This window comes from Numenius arquata, chromosome 2 (genome assembly GCF_964106895.1).
Source record: "Numenius arquata chromosome 2, bNumArq3.hap1.1, whole genome shotgun sequence".
NCBI classification, from domain to species: Eukaryota; Metazoa; Chordata; class Aves; order Charadriiformes; family Scolopacidae; genus Numenius; species Numenius arquata.
In genome coordinates, this window is record NC_133577.1 from 93,460,121 (window position 1) to 93,484,716 (window position 24,596).

The 24,596-nt window shown below is 38.1% G+C and overlaps 1 protein-coding gene across 1 annotated transcript in view; it reads right to left on the bottom strand.

Annotated features, from left to right (window-relative positions):
* The window catches only part of RAB3IP (RAB3A interacting protein), a 33,479-nt gene extending 9,630 nt beyond the window's left edge, over positions 1 to 23,849 (bottom strand). The window contains exons 1-6 of the mRNA XM_074164213.1: positions 23,805 to 23,849; positions 14,895 to 15,170; positions 14,423 to 14,684; positions 7,171 to 7,266; positions 4,434 to 4,511; positions 3,842 to 4,045 (exon numbers count right to left, since the gene is read on the bottom strand). Of these exons, the coding sequence (XP_074020314.1) occupies positions 3,842 to 4,045; positions 4,434 to 4,511; positions 7,171 to 7,266; positions 14,423 to 14,684; positions 14,895 to 15,145 (891 nt within the window). The 5' untranslated portion in view covers positions 15,146 to 15,170; positions 23,805 to 23,849. The remainder of the gene's footprint in view (positions 1 to 3,841; positions 4,046 to 4,433; positions 4,512 to 7,170; positions 7,267 to 14,422; positions 14,685 to 14,894; positions 15,171 to 23,804) is intronic.
* Between the last annotated feature and the right edge of the window lie 747 nt (positions 23,850 to 24,596).

Genomic DNA, 24,596 nt, shown 5'->3' on the forward strand with positions numbered 1-24,596 from the left:
CAACAGAAAAAAAGCCAAAAATTAATTTTCTTCTTGATGCATTTTCATTACAGCATTTTAGTCCATCTCCATTTCTGTGACTACAGAAAAGCAGAGAAATCTAAAGAAAACAACTGCAATCCAACATAAAAGACTAATGCCAGTCTTCAATGGGATATGCAACACCATCGTGCTCCCCAGATGCAGCATCATCCTCAGACGGGTTTTGACATTCTGCTGACAGACTTCCGCACCTTTCCCTTCCAACTGGTTGTTAAACCCCTTTCTTGTGCTGTCACAGACCTATACTCGTAAAACCCAAACCCAAAGCTACAGGAAGGGATGTATGCTGCAAGCCAAAGATGAGCTAGGATTTGATTTTTAAATTTTGTAGTATTAAAAACAAGTAACACAAATGAGAACGAAAGAGGGAAAATAAGGTATGCTAAAAATTAAAATAATTTATTTTTATTCCCATTAAAAAGATCAACACACTGCTTTGAAACAATCTCTTTCAGTCTTTTATTCTTTCCCCCCTGCATTACCCCTTCCCTGAGCTCCTAGCACTTCCCATTCTTCTACATATATATTTTGGGGGTGTTCTTTTCTCATTTTTGTTGGCTTTTTTCTTGAAAAAGAACCTACAAAAATTAGACTGGCAAATTTGTTTTCCATTAGAGCTACTTGCCTTACAATCAGGTACAATCAGGAACAACCATCTTAATTAAGCTAGTCTATAGATGTTGTGGTTGATAAGCCACCAATCTCATTGTGCAAATGAAATTCAATAGGTGTAACTTGGTCCCTAAAGGAACATTTCCCATACCTTAAAACTCATCTCAGGTCTGGCTTTAAAATGAATACAATCAAGAGATATCAGCAGAAAAAAGCCTTTTTCTATTTGTACTATATGCTTCTAAAAATCAAGATGCATTTTTTATTAACTTGGTTATTTTCTAGATTTAACTCAATTTCCGCCAAACCTGCAATTTATAAAGAAGCTGCTTTGAAAAAACTGCTCAGTGAATATAGCTTGATGCTCTCCCTTTCAATCTACACTTCTTCTCCCTGTATGTGGAGAATGTGTATTTTCTCCCTGCCTTTACTTGCACTTTCACTAGATCAAAGCTTTTATTACCTGCAATTAAATGTACAGCCAATTGTAATAATAATTCTAGTTAAATTTTTAGTGTTTTCATTTTACAGTAAAAGACAACATCAGAGAAACATTTCAGCTCTTTGAGCAACACTGACGCATTTTATCAGCATTTACTCTGAGTGGATACTACCTGCCTGCCTACCAGGCAGCGATTTAGCTTGGCTTAATCTTGTCAATACCTAAATTAATTAGATATGTCTACTTATCCTAGAGGTTACTCCCACACATTAGAAAGCATTTCTATAGGATGTTGGCAGCTTTCTGGCTCCCCTGCAATTTAGGGGTAGACAGACAGCCACTCTAACTCTGCCTACTTTCCACAAAGAAACCTGAGAGTTGACATGCCTTATACCCAGCTTCATCCAACATCTCTAAATGCAAAGCTCTGGCTGGTAGACACTCCATAAGGGTCCAAAGCTATATTCCCCACACCACACGGCTACTATGTACCTCTGAGCAAGAGCACTCTCAGCCCCCCTTTTGAAGCCAAGTCACTGAAAATCAGAACAACGACACGCAAAGGGTAACCTAATTCAGTGGCAAGAACGTTTAGCAACAAGGGGGCAGAATGAGGGTTTCAGACCCAGCTCCCAGAAATGCAAAAACATTTATCTTAGATCAACAATAAACAAAAGCAGTAAAGAAAATCACAAAGCACTGGATATTGAAAGCAGCAGGGAAGGCATGTCTCCCCTGCTTAAAACAACGTCCTAACCACCATGCCAGAGGCAGTCTTGCTTTCTTCACCCCATGTTGCACTCCATTAAGTACTCCTGCTCAGAAGAGAGACAGAAAGACTCAAGTCCCAGTGGGGGGAAAACACATCTGGTTCTTACTGATTCCCTGGGCTGTCACTGGAAGAAACCTGTTTTGAGCAGCCTTGATCAGCGTTGCTGTGTCTCCTTATGCAACCAATAGAAAGGAAACTGACCTAAACAAAAAAATCTCAGGCAGACTGGACCTTCTGCAGCATGTTCTTCACATTCACCACTTTCTCTCCACAAGAACTTGAGGCAAAACAGATTTCTCCCCTCCCTTACTCTTGCCTGACACTTAAAAATTTCATTGAGTCATGACCTAAGTGTGATACAAAGTAATTGGATTCCATCCCAGCTCTCCCCTTTTCTGAAGGGCAACAAGGATTCAGTTTTAATACAGAAAACATCCTGGATACCACTGAAAGCGGGCAGGCAGTATGTAAAGTTGGTTTTTTTTGAAGCCTAAGTATGAAACAGATCTGGAAAAAGCCTTTATTTTCTAGATTTATAGAAAAAAGGTGTCAAAACGAAGTATAAAATTGGCCACTGTGAATCACATTGAAGATCCAGTTAGCCTGTTACCTGTCTAACAATGGCCAGCAGTCACAGAGCTGTCTCCAGAGCAGTATGAGAGGAAATACAGTGACAGGTCTTCACCTTACAGCCTCCCAGCTTGTACCAATCTGTAGTTAAAGAAGCTTCCTAAGCCAAATGTCACCTCTATCTTGATATCTATATATCTTTTCTGTTGTCACTTTGCATGACTACATTTTGAACACATTTATAATCTTGCTACTTCGTGACGAGTTGTAAAGTTTCATTATGTACTGACTGAAAATGATTCTCCTTTTAGCTTCCAGAGTTTTCCTATTACAAGAAATCATTAATATTTGTTCACCATTCATCTTCCCCGTGTCACTTGTGATTGTATACATTTTTATTCTACCTCAAGTGTGTCTCTCTACACAGAAATACTTCCATAGGTTTGACCATCTGTGTCACGCTTCCTCATTTTCATTATGTCCTTTCAGAGATGAAAATATCATAGCTGCATGCATAGACACACATTTACTACATGTTTATACAGCAGTATCGTGCTTTTTGTTTTGCTATTTATTCTTTTACTAACAACTTCTAAGGCTCTGTGGGTCTTTGACCATCACTGAGCACTGAGGCGGTGTTTTCAGAGAATTATCCACAAGTACACTTTTTTTTTCCAGCACAATGTAGCTATTTCCAAGTCCACAACTGCATATCTGCTAGATGTCCACAAATGCACCTCTTGCATTTTTTTCTAGATGCCTCATTTCTCATTTATAGATTTTGAATTTCATCTGCTGTTCTACTAACCACTCAGTATCATAAGATCCTTCTCAATTCTTCACTTGCTTTTTGCTACTACCATTCCAAGATCTGTTGCCTCATTATTTTACCATTTTCAATTATTTGAGTAGATTAAAAAAATCACAGGCCACTCTGGTACTCCAGTGGTAACTCTCCTGTTCTCTAATAAATTACTGACTCAGTCTTTTCCCTGGCCTCTTTCACCCATTATTGATCTATAAAATGACTCTTCCTCTTTTCTATGACAGTTTATGAAACCTTTATGAGAGTTTATGAACTTTCTGTGATGGACTTTGTAAAAAGCCACCAGGACTTGTCATTCAGTTATACTGTATTTTTCTTTTTTGATTTCCCATCTTTAAATTATTAATTCCAATATTTCGATTCTTATCTTGCCTTCCTGTAACAATTTAAAGGTAAAAAAAAACTTGGGAAAATCACCACCTATTGGTATGTAAAAAAAAATTTCTTTATTACTGAAATATATCTCTAAAACAACTGGTATTGCATGAAGATTTAATATATCCTGAATTTACTGTGAGTAAAACAAAACAATAAAGCCAGCTTATCAGCAAAATGAGGACAACCCTTGTACAGTTACCTCTTTACAGTCTTTTACAATTGGCTGCATCATAGTAAGGTCCTGATGACTGCCACCCATAGCACTGCTTGTACTCTTGTTTCTTGCATGGCCTTTCTTAAAAGGAGTTTTTCCAGTAGACTGAAATTCCTTAGTTGGAGATGTAGGTGAAGTAGACAGTACTAGTGTTTTCAATGCTGCTACTTCAGCCTGGAGGACATCAATCTTGGGGAGAGGGGAGGAATAAAGTCATTAGCAAACAAAAATATCATCTGAGGCTATGAATATGTTAAATCATTTTTAAAAAAATCCAGTTATCTTGATTCAAATTTAAGACTTCATCTTCCAACAGTACTAACACACAGATGCCTATGCAATTGCATACCTTAGAAACACTGGCTTCCTATGCACCTTGCTAGCTATGATACAACACTGAAACACCACCTCTGCGTCCATTGGCATTAGCTAAGAATATGTCAAGGCAACACAAAACAACTTAGTGTGTATTTTATTAATGTATACAGGTAATGCTCTATTTACATCTTTATGATTCACACCTTAGATTTATAACCACATGAAAAGACAAAGCAAGCAAGTCAGAAAAAAAACTCACCTTTCCCTGTGCTTCTTTTAACTGTTTTTCTGCTGCAGCTTGTTTGACATTAGCTTCTTTAACCATTTTGTGTGCTTCCTATAAAAAATGTTTAGCCAGTGTAAGTGCTTCACACAAATTTACAAGATCCAGCAAAAAAAAAAAAAAAAAAAAACCACTAAGGACATACTTTTGCTTTACGGAGACTAATTGAGAATAGTTGTGCAACAGTCTGAAATTAAATAGTTACATACCAAAAAATACCTATAAATCTATCATCTGGATTCATTACTGGCCCACCAAGTTTCTTCTTCTTGGTCTAGGCAATCCTGCTTTAGCAGGGGAGTTGGACTAGATGATCTCTAGAGGTCCCTTCCAACTCTGACAATTCCATGATTCCGTGGTCCTGAGCCCAGATTCAGAAACCCAGCAACTCCACTCACCCACCTCCAGCAGGAACAATACCTGTCATGAACATCAGGCTCCAGTCACGCTTCGGTGGCTGACAAGTCAAGCTCCTTGACCCCCAAGAAAAAGACTCAACCAGTAGCAACAAAATCAACATTAGCACATTCAAAAGAACTTCTCCCTTCTTCTAGCCAGAGTAACCAGTTTTACTCAACTGTAAATTTCTGCATGAAGGAACCGGTCAAACAACTATGAAGTCTAAATTCTTTCCATCAATAAAACAGACAAAGCAACAGCTTAAACAACAGTTTATAGATTAATAAACATTTCTTAAGTAGAACAGAAAAAGCACTAAAAAACAATCCAAGTAAAGAAACAAAGTTAAGCCAATAAAGAAGAAAGTGTAAAAGGACTGGGAATTTTTTTAACATCCTTTTACCTCATACCTCTAAGCCTTTTGTCTGCATAATGTATTTGTTTAGGCTCTGATCCAGCAATTTGCGCCTGTGATCAAATTACTCTTCTTACTTGATACTTACTGAAGGCAACAAAGATTGAAAGATCAGGGCCATGGACTAAATTACTTGGGATAGGATCCTTCTCATATCTGTAAAGCGCCTAGCACATATCTGGACGCTATATAAATAAAACAAAAAAAGTTCATACATCATCATACCAAAAGATCTGGCTCCCACTGGCATTCAACAGAGCTGTATAATATGGGTTTGTAAAATTCTCTTAAGTAAAAACAGACACATGCAAGAATGGGAACATACACATTTATACAATGTGTACAAATACATTTAACATTGACCATGCAGTTTCTGCTTAGTGATGCACCTTCGAAAGCAAAGCATGTTACAGTGCTATTACAGCGTAGTAATATAATATATACACTCAGTTGTGCAAAACAAGTCTCAAACCTCCATTGGAATGCATTAATATAAGCTTCAGCATATCCACTGATATGGTCATTGAAATTAATGGGATTCAGAATAGAACATGAATTCAAGGGCTGTAGATCCCAAAAAAATCAAGAAACCTCACCACTGTGTTTTTTTAGGGCCTCTTAGTGAAATCAAATCACAAAAGAAAATTCAAGTGACATGTTCACTACAGTTGGAAGTTCTGAATAATTAAAACTCAATTATTAATAATACAGTGTATTTCAAACATAGCTTTAACAAATTGATACATTGCTCTAAGTTATGAAGTGTCATTAACATAAAATTTCACTGACAATTTTATTTTTATTCCTCTACAGTTAAAATACCTGCCTAACATTTTCCTCCCTTCCAACATATACAAGTATTTTTGCTAGAGTGTACCTTTCCAGTCTTCCATTCACACTCTCTACACACAGGAGCTACTTAATATTTTAAGTAACTTTGCCCTACAGGGATGATGTAATAAAATACACTACCAACCCACAGAGCAGTTTGTAATTTGATTTTTGAATGTCTGTATTTTCAACGTTTTAATAGCACTTTTATACCAATACATCATCATAGGTTTACATATTGTTTCTAAAACATACCTGATGTATCTTTACGCATATGCCGAAAACCAATACTTACGATTTGGTAAACATATAAATCATCTTTGAATTATAACATTTATTCTGACAGTTACAGGTATCACAATTTAGCCTCTAGGCATTCCTACACATATTCCTATGACAAAATGAAAACTGATCCTGCTTCAAGTATGGATTTAAGATATTTTATTTTTTTTGTGTGTGTAATACAAGCTCACAATCTTTGCTGGCACTACCGCCTGTTTCTCAAATGAAGATGTCCCACTTAAAGTTCAGGCTTCTCACTTGGTAACTAGGTTCCACCCTGGTGCATCACCCAGTATTAATGTTTCTTTTCAAGTTTGTGGGAGTAGCATGCTGCCAGACTCAAAATTCAAAAGCTGAAAGCATGGTTAAGTTACATACTTGCTACCTCCATTGATCTGGAACTACGTTATTTTTTTATTTAGTCACCATGGCAACCCCAAATTTAGCTCTCGTCTAGATAGCCTTACTGTCAGACAGAGAAGCTGTCTCAAAATAGTTATGCCAAAAAATAAGCCTAAGTAGCTTTAAGTTTTCTGATATATTTTCTTTATTTTCTTCGTTTTGTGTCTAGGCAGAGTGACAAGCTCAACAACGTCTCTTTCATCAAAGTGAAAAAAAAAGTCTACTGCTTGCTCTTAAGCCTCTACTTCAACACACCCGCGTCTTCAGGACACAAATCCCTTTATAAGCTTATTGCAGAAAAATTCAGCACACAATATACTGATTCTACATAAAACATCTGGCTCAGCTTCCTTTAAGTATATCACATCGAAGACTCCAACAAACCTCAAACAGACTAGCTGTAAGTTCTTCCAATTCCTGTCCAAGTTGATCTCGCACTTTAGAAAGCCTTTCACATTCTTCATCTTTTAACTTCAGCTCCTATGGAAAATTGAAAGTTATTTATTCTGACTTAGAGTAGTAATTTGGCCGTTTAAAGCTAATACCACAGAGAGGGGGAGAAAAAGAAAAAAATATCAGAGGAACATAAAATCTTTGCTAAACAAAGCCTTTCAAAATATTAATCTTAATACTAGAAGCAATTAAATTAAATCTGTACATACACATAGCTATTCCTCTTGCTATACAGCAATACACCAGGCCAATCTAAAGTATCTCTAACCTAGACATCAGCATTTCCAAAACACTCTGAAGTAAAAAGACCTTAAGTCACTTAAAACATAGATCAAGTTAATTACTGGGACAGACAGAATACTAGTTCTGTTTACCCATTCCTTAGCAGACACTTAAAGAAAGTAATGCTTTGATAAAAAAAAAACAACTTTGTCTCAAGACAATCTCCAATTCTAAAAGAATCTTAAAACATATTTTACTATAAATACTGTCTCCTGCGTATCTCCTTACAAGTAATACAATTCCAAAATCATACTGTAATTATATCCTTGCTCTTGTTTATGCAGATATATACATCAAATTACAGCAACTTAATGAAATTCAAAATGTTATTTGTCTACAGCACTAACATTTTAGTGAAGAAGGCCTGACCGTACCACTTTTACAGTAAGACTTTAACACAGATCTGGCAGTATAAGGGTTATGCATGCCCAATCTCATCTGTATTGTCCCAAGTCTGAGGGAAAAGTGGGGTAATTTGCAGAGAAATCCAAAAAGTTCAAAAAGGAATTTGAAAGAAGGGTTCCTCTCCCAGCCATTAAATCTTTCTCTTGCGAGAAACAGAAGGATGGAGAGAAAAAGTAAGGGAAAGAAAAGCAGCAGGCTCTACTCTGACCTTTCAAGTATTTTTTTTTTTAGCCTCAACTCCCCTCCTATCCCCATTTAGTTCCTCCTCTTCTTTCCCCCCTGCCAAGCTAGGTATTACACTACCCGTCGCTCCTGAAACACGGGACCCAAGCCTGTCACTGACATGTTAAAGACTCCAAATACAATCTAGCAATGATGGGCTTTGAAAAACTCCAGAAACTAGTACAGAAAACAGCTCCCCTCAGAAAACTGTGGGAGGTCAGTCACTGCAGAGTCATAAAAAGGCTCAAAAGGCAGATTTCCCTTGTGCTTCTGGGAGGTGGTTAGTATTTCTCCCAAAGTCTTCATGATTGACTAGAGTTGTACACACCAATGTGGGACACTACACCTTGCCTTGGAGCAGCTGGTATTAGGTCTTGCTCTCAATTTTTGCAGTGAAACTGGCAATAGATTTTTCTCTACGATGAAGGGTCCTCTTTGATTTCAGTCCTAAATTCAACAAGTGTTCAAGGACTGTTCTAGACTCATTTAATATAAAAGGTTTATTTTATTTGGTTTTAGCTTTGGATGTTTGGATTGATTTTTAGTCTAGTCTGTTTGCTATTTTGATTTTTTGCTTTCCGTATGCAACCTTTTAACTATTTTGAAAGGTATGACTTAAATAATTGGTCTTTTTCCGAACATGGTATTTCTCAGGATACTCAACTCTTACTTACTAGCTACTATTCTGCACAGTGACCTATCTCAACAAAACAAACAAAAAAAAAAGGCAGGAAAATAGCTACAGATGAAGGAAATAGGAATACAAAAAGCCAAAGAGAAAAAAATACTGGAAAAAAAGAGGTTAAAAAATAAAGGGGAAACAACATTTTATTAATTAATTTTGTGTAGGTTTAAAGTATTTTCCGTATAAAGTATGGTTCTTAATAAGGAAATGGAAGATTTTGATGCAAAATGCTTAAAGCTCAAGTTTCATGCGTTCCTATATTGCAGAGAATACAAAATACATGTCCTTCAGTTTACTTCATTGATTTGTAAGGAAAATGCTACATACACATCAATACATCTTAAAAGGAGGTTCTATTAATATTCTAATCAAGAGTTATCAAACTCACAACGAAGACAGAACTATCCCAAGTTCACTTTTGGGCTACCACTATCAATACACTATTTTAAGTGAGATGGTTACAGTTTTGCCTGCAACTGGAAAGATCAGCAGGGTTTAGATTAAAATTTAGGCAGACAAGTAAAGCTACTTAATGAAAACGAAAAGGAGACAGCACCAGGCAGTCTACTACGCATGGCTGCTTAGCTAGATTTGTCAAACACTGGGCAAGTTTCTATGACATGACTCAGAAGGAGTCATTATTTTGCCAAGCAAGTTTAATAGATTGGGGTTTTTAAGCAGGGCAGAAACAAAGAATGCCCAAAGTAAAAGCTTAGCAGTTATTAGAAACATTACTGCTGCCTATGGCTTAAAGGTATTACTAGAGGCTTCCCAGCTATACACAATACAGAGGCAGAAAAGACAACTGCATGTGCTAGACTAACCAACCATCCATGCTGCAGTCCTTACCACATTACTGTTCTGAAAAAGTAACTACATTAAGATGAGCTTATTATAAAGCACACACAGTTACCTACGTAGGTAATAAAAAAATTCAACTTGCATGGAAAAAAATCCCTTAAAGTTAGAAAAACAATAAAAATCCTATATCAAAGAGTCATATTATTGCTTATTTCACTTTGATCTTCACAAACTACAAGGTGGGTCTTTGGAAAGAACCAGTGAGATAAAGAATGTAAATTTCTGCTTCAAAAGCATTCATATTTTAAATTCTAGAAAGAAAATCATCCTGCATCTAGTTCAGCAATTTAACCAAGTCAGAACTAGATGCAGAAGATAAAGGAAAGAGCAAAGATTTTCTACAGATACCACCTAAAATCAGAACTGCGGGATACTGCTGAATTCTGAAGTTGTCAAAAAAGTTTGTATTTATATTAGAATATGTTTCTTTTTGACTGGTCTTCACTTAGCATCCAAGTTAAACAAGCTACAATAAAGACTAGTCCACTGCAACCACATTTACAAAGGTACTTAACATGAGAGAAGGATCAGAATATCTTTTCAGAGATAAAAGCATTTCACACGCTATTGAATTATCATCTTATGGTGTGGGTGAAGATGCTTCTGTTGTGCTTGCATGTAGTCTTCTACTTGCAAGAAAATTTCTATGTCTATAACAGCATCAGTCAGAGGTGTAGAAACTGAAAACTGATCACTCAAAGACCACAAGAAACCGCCAGAACACCCTCAGAGAATCATCCCATCTTTAACAATCACAAGCCAGTGACCTTACAATTCAGCTGCAATTCATTTTAAAAGAGCCTGAAAGCAGAACTCTTCAGTGGAATTCTGGGATGGTATATTACTCTGGAGCATCCTCATTTCTATTGTTCATTAACTTATAAGCAAATGACAACAGAAATTTAAGAATGCTGAATGTACTGTACAGTACTACTGGAATTCCTGGATAGTTATGATGAATCTATTTATTCATTAATTCATAGAATCATAGAATGGTTAGAGTTCATGTTGAGTTTTAAATTGTCGTGTTTTACTGTGGAAAAATAGAGAGATTTAACCATCAGTGTTAGCCTGCATCGAAACACACTAATAATGGTAATAGCCTCTGTTACATTAGATTCTTTGACAATACAGGCAGAAAAATGGAAAAAAATCGACTTCGAGTTCTGTATCAACACACAAGACCTGGAGACAAGAGATCAAACTGTAACACTCCGTTTCCGAGACAAAGAATGCCTACAGAAATTGAAGCCTTTGAAAGAAAAATCTAGATCTGAGGATCCAGTTCTTAAACTATGTTGAAATTTACAATACCACATTATATACTGTCACCTCTTTCACAAGAGTCACTGTATCAACGTGGAAAAAGCTCTCAATTTCACTCTACTAGGGAAATATCAGTAATTCTGATTTCTAATACAAAAAGTCATACATGGTTTTACTTGTTATCAACAAGCCTACAGATTTTACTCTGAAGACTGTGGGAAGCATGGAATTCATTCTCAAACCAAATATTTGCAACCAACATCTCTGGTAGACTGCTCTTTCCTCATCAGAGAGGAGGGCTAACCATGAGATTATTTCAACACTCCAAGAGAAAATATATCAACACAGAAACCTAAGTTTCCCTCTGCAGTCATGGATGACATCATTAAACTGACAGTCTGATTGATGAGGAAATAACTTCAGGGCCAAATCACCCCAAAATTCAAGGAAAACATGACTACGAACTGCCACAGCTCAGAAACTACAAGTGAGCTATCCAAAATACACGTAACATGCTGATTAATCAAGATGAAAAGCAAACAGAAGGTATTCCTTTGCAAGGACTCCACTAAACTTGAATGTCAAGAAATACCATATATCAAAATACCATCACTATTCTCTCCGGTATTATCTACATGCGGTTGATCTACCTTCAGTAACCACAGTGACACAGCTCAATCCCAGCATGTTCATAGAGACATGAGGAGATAGGGTCCCAGGTATTGAATCACTATGCCTTTTAAGACCTTCTCTGTTTTCCTGATGCTGCTTTAAAAGGGTAGCAAAACAAGGAGAAAGATTCAAACATCTAAAGCAAGGGCTCCTCAGCTCCACTTTACAGAATAGTCAGAAATTAAGTCTTCAGTGAAAAAATAAGCAAAAATTACCTGAATGGTCTCAACAAATAGTGAAAAATCTATGTAATTTTAATTAAAGGGGCATTTTAAGGAGGCAAAAGTATGACAAATCTTATATGCTCCGTTAGTATAGAATGCTGTCCTGCTGTTACCTCTGACTCAACCTTTCTCCCCATCTTATGACATGATTCGGTGCTGCAACCAATTTAGATTGAAGTAGAAAGTATATTTCCTCTCATCAAGAAACAAATTTTTGAAAGACTTTTTTTTTTTTTTAAACAATTTTGCCAGCAATGTTTTTCGTTTTGAGAAGTGAAGTTTAAGAAATACAAGGCATATACAAAGGAGACTAAAAAAAAAAAAGAATAAGTCTTTATTCCTCAATAATTTCTTCAAGAATCATACTTGAGTGTCTTACAATTACATGCCATACATATATTCTCTAATACAAAAAACTGAGAGCATATTAAGAAAAAAGTCACACTCCAAGCAGAGACATGAAAAAAAATAAATTATAGGGGATCCCTAAGCTTCAAAATTCCTATTTCCTTTTTAGTTCCCTTTTTGATCATAACTGCAACAAATCCAAATCAATCTTTAAGGCATATTACAATAGCATACAGCTTGGGTAAGAAATTTGGAACAAACGAAAAATGCAAGATCGCAAGTTTGTGTTTACTGTGTTCACTCCTGGAAGGCCTGTAGCCTGTAAGGTTTCCAGGCTCAATGAGCTCACAAAATTCAAGTGCAAATCGTAATTCTCGTTCTTCTCACTGTTCCTAATAAACAGCACAGAGACTTACACAGAATTTAAAACCATTATGCAAAAAGCAATCAGCTATACACCGGCACTACCTATTAATTATATCACTACAGATTTTTAAACTGAGTACTCATTGACTAAAGTGAATATACTTGGAAATAAAAGTTTAAAGATTGCATGTCATACTGAATATTGCAGAGTGGACGCAGCCCTATGTGAAGAAGCCTTGACTTTTGCAAGAAAGCAACCAGAGCTGATTTATGGCTAAAAAAATCTAGTTCTCATACAGGAAGCGGAAGAAAGTAGGTATTATGGAAGGAATAAGGTTTATTGTTGTACAGTCTGTGAAGATTCCTGCTATGACTCCTGTGTTACTGAGCAATTCTGAAACAATGCAAGTTTAGGAAGACAAGCAGACAAAATAAGTTATCCATCCATTGTAACAGTGGCAAGAATCAACCGAATGGGTTGAGAATTAGCAAGAACTTTGACATCAACAGTCTCTAGGTTAGCGCTGAATCGTTTTTGTTAAGATGACCCAAAGGGTTTGAAAATACATAACATGCAGTTAGTATGTCCTAGCAGCCTTAATGCCATTTCTTTAAAAACAACCTTAAATTTTGGCGTGAAATAGGAAACATCTAAATCTTTAAGAAACAAAGTAGAATAAGATTTTCAGATAATTCCGAGGTAACAGTAGCAGATCCGAGTTGTGGTTTTCAAGTATATCACCTGCACTTGAGTATAGTGTCAGGAGCTGGGAGAGCTTTTCTAAAGTTTAAAGTTTAATTTGTTCTTACTTTCTAAGGTTCCAAGTTTAACTGCTAGGATTACATATTCACATGCAATGTCCTCAAACTTAGCTCAGGTTAACGTTTCCTTTCAGTGGTCAAAATGCTAAGCAAATGAACACATTAGCAAAGGAAGCAACTACTCAGCAATAAAACAATCAACAAAAGAAGTGATGTCAGAATCCATATTTAAGATTGACATTAACAAGGGCAAATACAACTATGACAGAAATGATGACTACAATCAACAAGATGAGGTAACAAACAGAGGAAAACCAGTCCAAACACAAGATAAGACGAGCTTAAATTTAAACAAGAATGGAATCATGTAGGGGAGAGGAAAGGGCACAGATACAAATAGCACAAAACCTACTCGAAAGTTTAAGCACAGAGGGATGTTAAAATGATAAATAATGGCTTTGCATTTATATAGCACCATCCATCCAAACAAGACAAAGCGCTTTACAAATATTAATGAATTGAGCCACTGTGTCTTCAAAGGTATCCATATTCAAATTGAAGTGTGGTGTAACAGTACTCTAAGGAACACCAGCGACATCTTTATTGCTTCTTTCCTATGCAAGCATTCCCCTATTAACCATCACAAGCACCCCTGTCTTAAAACACTTCTATATTCCATGACACATGCTACACTTTTATACTCTAGGAGAAAGAAGACTCAAGAGGTATGTAATCAGCATCTATAAATACTTATACAGTAACAATGGAATGACAGAAAATTACTCTCATTCTCAAATGTCAGAATGAAGGAAGGGTCTACATTTCAAAGAAAAAGCTTGTTTAACCAGCCAAAACTTCCCACACTTAAATAGCAGCAACACTAGAGAAAAAAAAACACTATCAAGGAATAACTCTAAGACATTAGCACTGTACACATTCAGAATAATGTTACATAAAATAATTACATCATAATAATTCTGTACAAAATTAGTAGACTCAGCCTGCACCTTCTGGCCCATCTATCATTCTGCAATATTAGAACCACTCTGAAGAGAGAAAAAGTGGGAGAAGAAAAGACAACAAGTCTTACCCTCTGAGCTTTTGCAAGTTCTTCTTTCAATCTCTCATAGCCCTTTTCCCTTACTTCCAGTACAGATGGGCTCCGTAAGTGAGATAAACTGTCTGTACTCAACCCAAAAATATCTTCATTTCCTTCAGCAACATCTGCTACTGTAGCACCCTGCAAAAACTCTCTCTCTGTGTTATTGCTCTCCTTTCTGGAATTATTGTGATGGAATGACCCACCCTGGGGTCCAGAGGTAGAACAAAGTACTGCGTCGGTAACATTGATGCTGTAAAGAGAGTGATATAGTGTTTATTTATATAATATATTCAGGAAAAAAATACTTTAGAAATGGCAGTAGTGGTGTTGAATGTACCATTATGGACACAATTTAATATTACAACACTTTAAATAATATTAAAATTATATCTTTAGTAAAGCAAGCAGTTTATATGCAACAAACATCAGCAATTTAAATAGAAAGACACACAGAACTTACCTGACACCTGATGCTTCTCCACAATTCAGTTGTCTGGGAGATGAATAAACAGGTTGTGTGGGAAGGTCGGAAACATTTAATGCGTTGGGTTGGATTGGTGTGGAGGACACAACAGAAGGATGTGGTCGGTAGATAACACTGGGTGAGGTAGTTTGCTCCTGAGTCCCTGGCTCATTTACTCCAAGAAGATCTGGTGTAGTAGGCGAAGCGAGGTTCACTTCATGAAAGCCTTCCAAGGGGTCACTGGCCATAATAAAAGCCTCATCATATGAAACCCTGAATTAAATAATCACATTATGAGAATGCAAAAACGGAAATATTTAATTTGAATTGAATTAATTTGACAACTATTTGAATTAAAAAAAACACCCAGAAAAATGTTCAGAATACTTCATGATATAATGAAAACTATTGACTAATCTTGCAAAAGTATCAACTTCAACCACCAAAAATGGACTTCGGACTGTTAAGTCAAGAAGATCTAATAGCGGACTCCGCATCTAAATGGGGCGATGAAATCAAGAACATGCTCTATATCATAAAACAAAGTCAGCTTTAATATAGCCTGGAGCTGTTTTGTATCAAAACACAAATACATGACATTCATGAAAGAGGAGGAGACCTGAGAACCAGTAAGAAAAAAAAACACACCACTTTTAAAATTTAAACCTTCCACTCTTATCAAAGCAAATAATCTAGAGACAGAAATCAGTGAACCTTTAAATAAATTACAGTCCATAGCAGTTTTGGTTAAATTATACATCTGATCTTGTAACAGTTCACTGGAATGATAGAACTAGCTGATAAAACTTCTCATAAGTATGATGATGTGTATTTAATACATCATATGATTAAGTGATGATGACAATTATGAATAAGTATCATACCAAAACTATAGGTAAAACTGTACTCTGAATTTGCAATTTAACTGCCAGTATTTTTTCATTTTATTTTATTTTTTTTAATTCCATGTTTTTCATAACATGAACAGAAAACAACATATTAATTTTACAAGCCCCAGTAGAACGCTCCTATTTTCCAGCACTCTATTATCAGAGATCACAAAAATCTTTGCATCATTCAAAACTATAAATTAGAAGCAGGATGAAGAAATTTGTCAAGGAATTACTTAGCAGTGATTATTCACTCCAAAAAACATTTTCCATGTTATATAAATAAAGAAGAGAGAGAAATAAGGCTTCACAAAGGTACTTAACATGCAAAAAGAGAACTCTTGCATCTAAATGAAATAATAGATTGCATTTTACAGAGAAATCTGCTTGGATCTTACAACAGGAAAGACATGGCAGAGAGAAGATCTAGAAAGACGACAGTCATAACCATGAAGAGATGATGCCATCTACTTACACATACGTCCAGTTCATTAGCTACTTCATAAAACACACCAAAAATACCAAAAATAGAATCCCCAGACTCACATATGCAGTAATGTTTCTAGTTACATCAACACTTTTTGGTCATTGTAAACTCAAAGAACACTGTTCAAACCTGCTTTGCGTCTCAACTATTGCACTGAGCGTGTCTACATCTGTCTTAAACACATTGTTTTACCACATTATCAGGTATATGTGGAAGAAATTAATTTGTTCAGACAGCAAGAATATGTTCTTAATTTTTCTCCGTTGCTCTTAATTGCTCCCACAAAAAAATCAACCACCCCTAAGAAACTGCCCAGACTTAAGGAACAAAAAGGACCTTACGTGAATAAAAATGCACAATTTGGGGTTTGTTTTTTTTCTGTTTTATGCAGAAATTTGTTCTACTTTGAACTATCAGCAGCAGTTGCACAAACAAGATTTACACAGAAAAACACGGTCACAGTTTTGTGCTTTGAAGCTTTTCTACCCAAACACAGAGATGAACAGCTTATTTTTGAGTTTAAGTGAGTTTGAAAAATATTCTTCTTTGTTTTCCCTATAGTTTTTCTTAACTATTATAAGCATTCTAATTACATGCTTTACAGGACAATAAAGCCTGTTGAGTCAACAAATTAAAACAGAAGAACTGCCAGAGCTACAGGACATTTCTTCAAGGTTAAACTTGAAAAGTGTTTTTACCTCTACAGTGTAACTATTACACATCCTTGTTTTACATTTAATAAGCTAAAATACTGCCATCTTGAAAAAATAAAATTGCAGAAACCGGCCTTTAAAATTCATCACTGCAGCTGAAAAATTTCCATCTCACCAGTCTCAAAGTCAGGCTCACATCTACAGAAACACATTCACTTTTATTGTTCCCACCACCTCCTCTTTTTTTGACCATCAAGTAAGCCATACCCAGTACTACTATATTGGCAACACCGATGAGATGCATCTTTACATTCCCAATTCTTTGAATTCCAATCTTCACAATTAACAAGGCTTCTGAAGGCTTCACAATGCAGGCTTCTGAACAGGGATACAGAGAGGCTGCTGGGATGCCTTGCCTTTTCTATGCCTGCAGCACCTAGGAAAGTGCACCAAAACCCACCCAACAGAAGCAAAGACTGGGAACGTAGCCAAAGCAAAACAGGAACAACTTTTCTGTCACATCTTCCCTTCTGTTGACTAGACTCCATTTCAAGTTTGAAAGACTTGTTCATAGTCCCACTGAAAACTCACAATCTGACTTGACGTTCAATAGTGGTACCATAGTATTTCGCATCACCAGTACCACTGGTTGTTATCAGTTGCATATTCCATTGGATTGAAATTTTCTATGAAAGCTTTTTTTCCCCCAAACAGATTTTTAAAAAAATGCTATTTAGCCATTTCCAAGAAAAAAAGGCCCAGGAAAAGCTTATTTGTCAGTTTTTAATGTATTTTACTATTTCTGTACAAATCCTAGGGTTATCTCTTTGGAGCAAATCCTTTAAGTACATCAAGTAAGCAACAGGCTCAAAGATGTGCCATTCTGTATCTTTAAGATAATTTACTCAAATTCAGCTACGTTATGAAGCGCAAAGTCACACTGGCTCACAAAGAAAAATGATTAGAAGCCTGCTTATTATCTTCAAAATGTTCAAATGCTTTTCTAATTCCCCCTCTGGACCACCACCAAAAAAAATTTTAAATAAATCTATCCTACCTACATTCTCCTACAAGAAATACTCCACAACTCCTTGCCCACAGCTTTTCCACCTAACCTGCCTACATCCTGCAGAGTTTTTAATAGACCAAAAAAAAACTAAATTCTGAAATTTTACGTACAAGACTATCCCTCTGCTTATAAATTAAATATCAATCTCAGCCTAAACAAACAAGAGAGATTTACGAGTAAATAAAACCATGCATGTCTTCTCAGTTATCAAACAAAAAAGCTTTTTCTGATACAGTAAGTAAAAGTTATACAAGTTATTCCTGGAAGAGCTGAAAATAAAAGTCCCTCAGCTAAACTTTTCCCATAGCCTGTTAAATGGGCACTTGTAAGCACACCATCTGTATAAAACACTTCCCATTCACAACTTTTTTCTTTCCCAGGGTTATTTCTCACTTAGCAGTGAGCAGGCAGAAGCTGGATACACCACCCATACAAGACAAAGAAGCCCATATTAAATATCTCAGTTTCAAGACTCACCAGGACCATTACGTTGTTACCAAGGCGTCAGATGAACACTTATGCATTAGTGAAACCAAACAGACATGCAAAAAGCTAAGAAGTCCTAAAAATAAAAGCTCTCTTTTGGGAAATAACTCTTCAAAGTAATGGTAAACAAAAGGAGGAGAAAAAAACCCCCACATTAAATGTCAGTGTCACTGAAGATTACAGGCTTGGTTAAGGCTTGGGATGGGGGGGTATATTATTGACTAAGGCAGCAATGAACAGCCTTGCTGTGAAGGAACATGAAGCGCATGGTAAGCAGAGAGCTTTACTAGGAGCCAAGCTGACAGCGTGTAAAAAACCACAGTGTTGACACAGCACTCTTTAGTTGTAATTCTGATACTGTGAACAAAAGCTGATATTCTGAAATTTCAGGGCAGCACATTTATTAAACAAAATCATGAATTTTCTTAATACTTTTTCTACCACATTAATATATGGTGAAACCTTGCAGTAGCATTAGTGCCTACAAAATACATGATTATTTTAGTCTTAGTTAATAGTATGCAATTTAGATGATGTACAAAATTTAAGTACAGTAATAAATCAGGATGAAACAACAAAATAAATTCATTTCCTTATACTTTCATCTGGAAATAATGCAAATTTGGTGTAAGCTGTCAAAATGTTGCAGCTTTTTATTAACTCTCCAGTGCCACACTTGCACCACTGACTGCCCGCATAACTTCATGACAAAACAATGCTCAAATCTGTTATTTTATCTAACACTAAACAGAAACGTACTACAAAGAAATTAGCTTAACAACAGCCAGTTTAACACGTTTCTATAGCTTCTAATGGTGAACATTTCCAACAGCAGTCAAATAAATTTTCCTGTTATTACTCTAATCTAGCTCAGCTAGTTGTCTGAATCAAAGCAGTCAATAACTACATACTAAAAAGCTCCCTGAAAAGCAGTAACTTACTGTGGTTTGTTTTCTTTAAAAAAAGAAAAAAAAAAAAGTATCTTTGAAAACTGCCTACTACAAACTCTGGAGTTTGTTTTTCACAGATTGCTTTTACACACAAGACAGGCTGAAGATGACAACTTTGAACAGTCTCCTAATTGTTATAGCCCATTTAAAAGCAATGCCAGCACCAAATAATTCACGCACCAAAAAAATATCACTTTTAGCTTTAATAGTAAAGAGCACCATCACAACAGAACAGTTACATGATCAAGTTAAAAAAAAAAAAAATCACATAAGGAAAAAGAAGCTACTGTTTCTAAATATTTTGATGAAAAGCAAATGCTGGTTAGCATTTACCAAAAAAAGAGGTGCTTATTAGCTACAGTGTTTTAATCTTCACACAGCAGGCCTTTCAAAATATAATAAAGTCTCAAGGACTTCATTTATTAGACTTCAATATCTACTGCAGTTAATTTGTGAGGGGATAGGAAAGTGGATTTTTTGTAGTAGTTCCTCAAAAGGACCGGCATTGGCCTACCACAGGGCTTGCATTCTTCTCAGTGGGTTTAAAACAAAAAAAAGTTTTGAAGTATTTGGCATTATACAGTCTGGAATGTAATATGCTTTAAGCTCTAAAGAACTCAGTAGGGAATTAGAGTAGTGAACTAATAAATACCTTTTAAAGAAAAAGTTCAATTAAGTACTGCTACTCCATACCTATACCTATGAAATATAAGCAGGCAGTTTAAGAAGTAAAATTGTTGCAAGGCATATATGGACATTAATTTAAAGTTCAAAACTCTATTACATCTATCCAGTATGAGATATTCATCAGATGTCGGCACAGGACAAAGAAGTTTGGTGGATTATTTTTTTTCCTAAACTGTTTTACATTTAAGCTTAGGCATAGAACTCAAGCAAGTTTTAACACTGTTATTGATGCCAGTTCATTGCACAAACACAACTCAAGACTTGGCACAGAAATTCCCTTAAGGTTTGCAAAAAACAAATCCCACCTTTGGAATTATGATAGAAATTTCTACTTCAGGAGCCCAAATACACAGTAATATTTTTTTTGGAGGCAGTAAGAGATGAGAGAAAAAAAAAGCATTTAACTACTCCACATTCTACTTTTATTTGTGAGTGACCTTGCACTACATATTTACCAACATATAGTAAATTAGGTAAGATGGTAAATAGAAGGTCATTTTAAGTTAGACAAGTCTATAGAATTTAAGAGCTAACAAAACCATGCTTGGTTCAAAATGAGAAAATTTTCCTATTGCATTCCCACTAGTGTTGTCATTTAATGCTACGATGTGGATCTTTTTCTGTTCTTTACTCTCACGTTAGGCATCCAAAGCACTATTTCACACTGTTTTAAAAGAAACATGTAGTCAATTCAATAACAAGATTTTATAAAGTTTAAAAAAATGTTTGTTTTGCTGAACTGATAGTTAAAAAAAAAAGTCTCTTTTGAAAATTTTATTATAGGGATATCTTCAACTAGAAAAATACAGATGCAGACAGTAAGTGTCTCTCTTACAGAAACAAGCAGCACACAAGGCTCAACAACCTATATTTATGAAGTGCTTGTGAAATATACATAAACATGGTGTAGTCTCCTAGATAGTACACCTCTTACTAGAGAGAAAAATCAGTGCTTTACAAAGTAGAATATTGCAGACTTTTATTATAAACATTCAAACAGTGCTGTTTGGTTCACAAAGACACTCTAAACCAAGTTAATTTAACGGCAAATATGAATCTCTGCAGACGCTGTTCTTTTTAAGACAGAGCACTGTTCTGGCTTATCACGGAATCACGGAATTCTCAGAGTTGGAAGGGACCTCTAGAGATCATCTAGTCCAACTCCCCTGCTGAAGCAGAATTTCCTATAGCACATTACTCAGGACTGCATCCAGGCAGGTCTTGAAAATCTCTAGAGAAGGGGACTCCACGACCTCCCTGGGCAGCCTGTTCCAGTGCTCCGTCACCCTCACCATAAAGAAGTTCTTCCTCATATTTGAATGGAACTTCCTATGTTCCAGCTTGTGCCCGTTACCCCTCATCCTATCACTGGGAACCACTGAAAAGAGTCCGGCTCCATCATCCTTCAACCCACACTTTAGGTACTTGTAAACATTCTTTGTATCTTGGAAACAACTTCACAAACCCATCTCAGGTTTAAGCCTGCTCAGTGACTATGATTGTAATGTCATTCTTGCCAAGACTTGAACCTAAAGACCCTCTCATTTTCAGTTAACACTCAAATATTCAATTAGTAAACTTAAGTAAAAAAAAAAAAAAAAAAAATAATCACAATTTTCATAATATGTAACTCTTCCTAAATGTGCAAATGCATTTAAAGAAACATTTTCTTAATTCCTGAAAAAGAAGTTAGCATACTATTAAGCATAATTAAACTGTCGAATAAAAGTGTTAGTCAAGTTACAGTAAGACAAGATTTTAAATGCCGTATTGAAAAGGGTTTTAAGCATAAAAATCTAAAGTACACATTTCTTTTCTGGGAAAATCCATAAACGTAAATGGAACAGTGAGAGACCAGCTCATTTGGCATTTTACATGAATTTTAAATCAAGTCAATAAAAGCTACAAAGATAGCTGCAGTCTATAATCAAAAGGCTTATTGTGACTGTTTTCCTACAGAAAAAAATTCCCCGTTTAAATACAGTGTAACAAGATGGATATTTCAGTCTAGCTGTGAGGTGCACTCCCATTTGTTATTTATTAAAAGCATAATGAGAATCGTAAATTATTTATCCTTCTTTGCTCACTAGGTAATGTTAACCAAGCACAGCAGAATGACTGCCAAGACACAAGCACAGAAGGCCTGACTTTAACCCTCCCTAGAACTATTAAACAGATCTATAATAAAAACAACAATAAAAATATTAAAGCAACAAGACCTGAGGTTTTGCCCTACATTTTATTGAGGAATACAAATATTTGAACAGATGGTAGCTGCCAATACATGCTTCTAGACTGAATAACCTTACATCTGCTTCAAAAGAGAAGCTGATAATTTCACAGCTACGGCAAGTCTGTGGAAGATTAATTATTTTAGCTCTCACTGGTTTTGATACTTCCTAAGACGACTTACAGTGAACACGGTGAACAAATCAAGAAATGTAAACCTTAGTACACTATCTGCAAACAAAACAGACAGCACTCTCAAACCAATGAAACACTGATGGTTTTGTCAGCAAGAGGAGCACTGAGGGCATCATTAAGGATTTGGCCACTCGGTATTCTCCTGCTTCCAAGAGCCCTGCAACTCTCAAGAAACTAGTGGAGCATCAGCACTTAGGCAGCACAAATTTCTGCACAGTTCATCACTTGCAATCAACTTGCAACCAGAATTTCCTTTCTGCACCTTACTGTCTAACGTAACTGCATTGCGAAATTAGGGTTAACTGAAATCCCTGCTACTTAACTACTGCAGCTTACAAGACTACTTACGGGCGACCGAGTATTAACCTCAATATTGCTCAAGGACCTCAAAGCAACCAGAAACGCTACAGTCGAGCGCAGCTCCACAAAGGGTCCCACAAAGCAGAACTCCCTCCCGGTCCCCAAGGCACCCCTCGGCACTGCCGACCCGGGCCCAGGCGGCGGGGGGCGAAGCCCGTGAACCCACCCAGCGGCCCTGCGCTCCCCTGCCGCCTCCCTCGGCGCTCTCCCCCACCGCCCCACAGGTCCCTGAGGGGAGGAGAAGACTTCAGCACCAGCTCAGCTTCTACTCGCAACACCCCCCCTCCTCGTTTCAGTCATTCCTGCCCCGACGCCGGTCCCCGCCAGCCCTACGACGCCTGGGAAGAGCCGCCGCCGCGCCGGCAGCCCTGAGGAAAGGACGGCTGCCCCGAGCTGCCGGCTCTTTGTCCGCCCTCTCCCGGGGCAGGTGCACCCGACGCTTTCCGGGCTGATCCCCCAGAACTACTTTTGCCCAGTTTTGCCTTCGACCGCCGCTGGGTTTGGGGCCAACCCTGCCGCCGGCTGCTCCGCCACCCCGCACCCACGCAAACCCCGACGGAGCGAACCGGGGGCGCCCGGGCCAACGGCGCCTTCCCGCCGCAGACGGCCACAGCGGCACAGCCCGGGCCACCACCTACCTCTGCGCTGCTCCGGGGATGAGATGAGGGGGCCCCCCCACAGCGGCCCCGGCCACTACGGGCCGGCGGCGGGTCCGGCGTGGGGAAGCCCAGCCACCGCGCCCCGGCAAGGGGCAGCCCTCCCAGGAGGCGCCGGCTCCGCCCGCCGGGCACAGGCTCCCGGGAGCGAGGCGCCGGGCAAGTGCGGCAGCGCTAGTCGGCCACCCCTTCCTCTCCCCTCCGGTCGGCGGTACCGCGGCCGCGCAACCCCCCCCGCCACGTACCTGCCGAGCACAGCGAGAGCGGCCGTCACCGCCACTGCACCGCGTCCCCTCAGCCAACCTGCGGGGGGGGGGGGCGGGGCGCCGGGCGGCCGCCGCGCATGCGCACCGCCGACGCACCGCCCGCGGGAGGGGTGGGGGGGGCAGGTGTACGCGACCCCCGCCGCCCCCTAGCGGGGGTCTGAGGAACGCCCCCCGCACGGCGGGCCTCCGCGGACCGGGGCAGGGGCTGTGCGCCTCTGGCGGACAGGGCCCAGGGTGGGAGCCAGTGCGCAAGGCCGGCCAGAGTGGCCTTCTGTCAGCGGTGGTGGCCCGGCTGCGCCGTGGCCCTCGAAGGCAAAATACCTGGAATCATAGAGCTGTCTAGCTTGGAAGGGACCTTTAACATCATCGCGTCCAACCATCAACCTGCCACTGACAAAAACCACAAGTAAAACATGTCCCTCAGCACCACGTCTACCCGTCAAAAGATAAAATACCTCCAGAGATAGTGATTCCACCACTTCCCTGGGCTGCCTGTGCTGATGCTTGACAACCCTTTCGGTGATGAAATTTTTCCTAATATCCAACCTAGATTGCCCCTGGCGCAACTCAAGTTTCCTCTCATCCTATCACTTGTAACTTGGGAGAAGAGACTGACCCCCACCTTGCTACAACCTCCTCTCAGGTTCTCACAGTTGTAGAGAGCGATAAGGTCTCCCCTCAGCCTCCTTTTCTCCAAACAACCCCAACTCCCTCAGCCTCTCCTCATAAGACTTGTGCTCCAGACCCCTCACCAGCTTCGTTGCCCTTCTC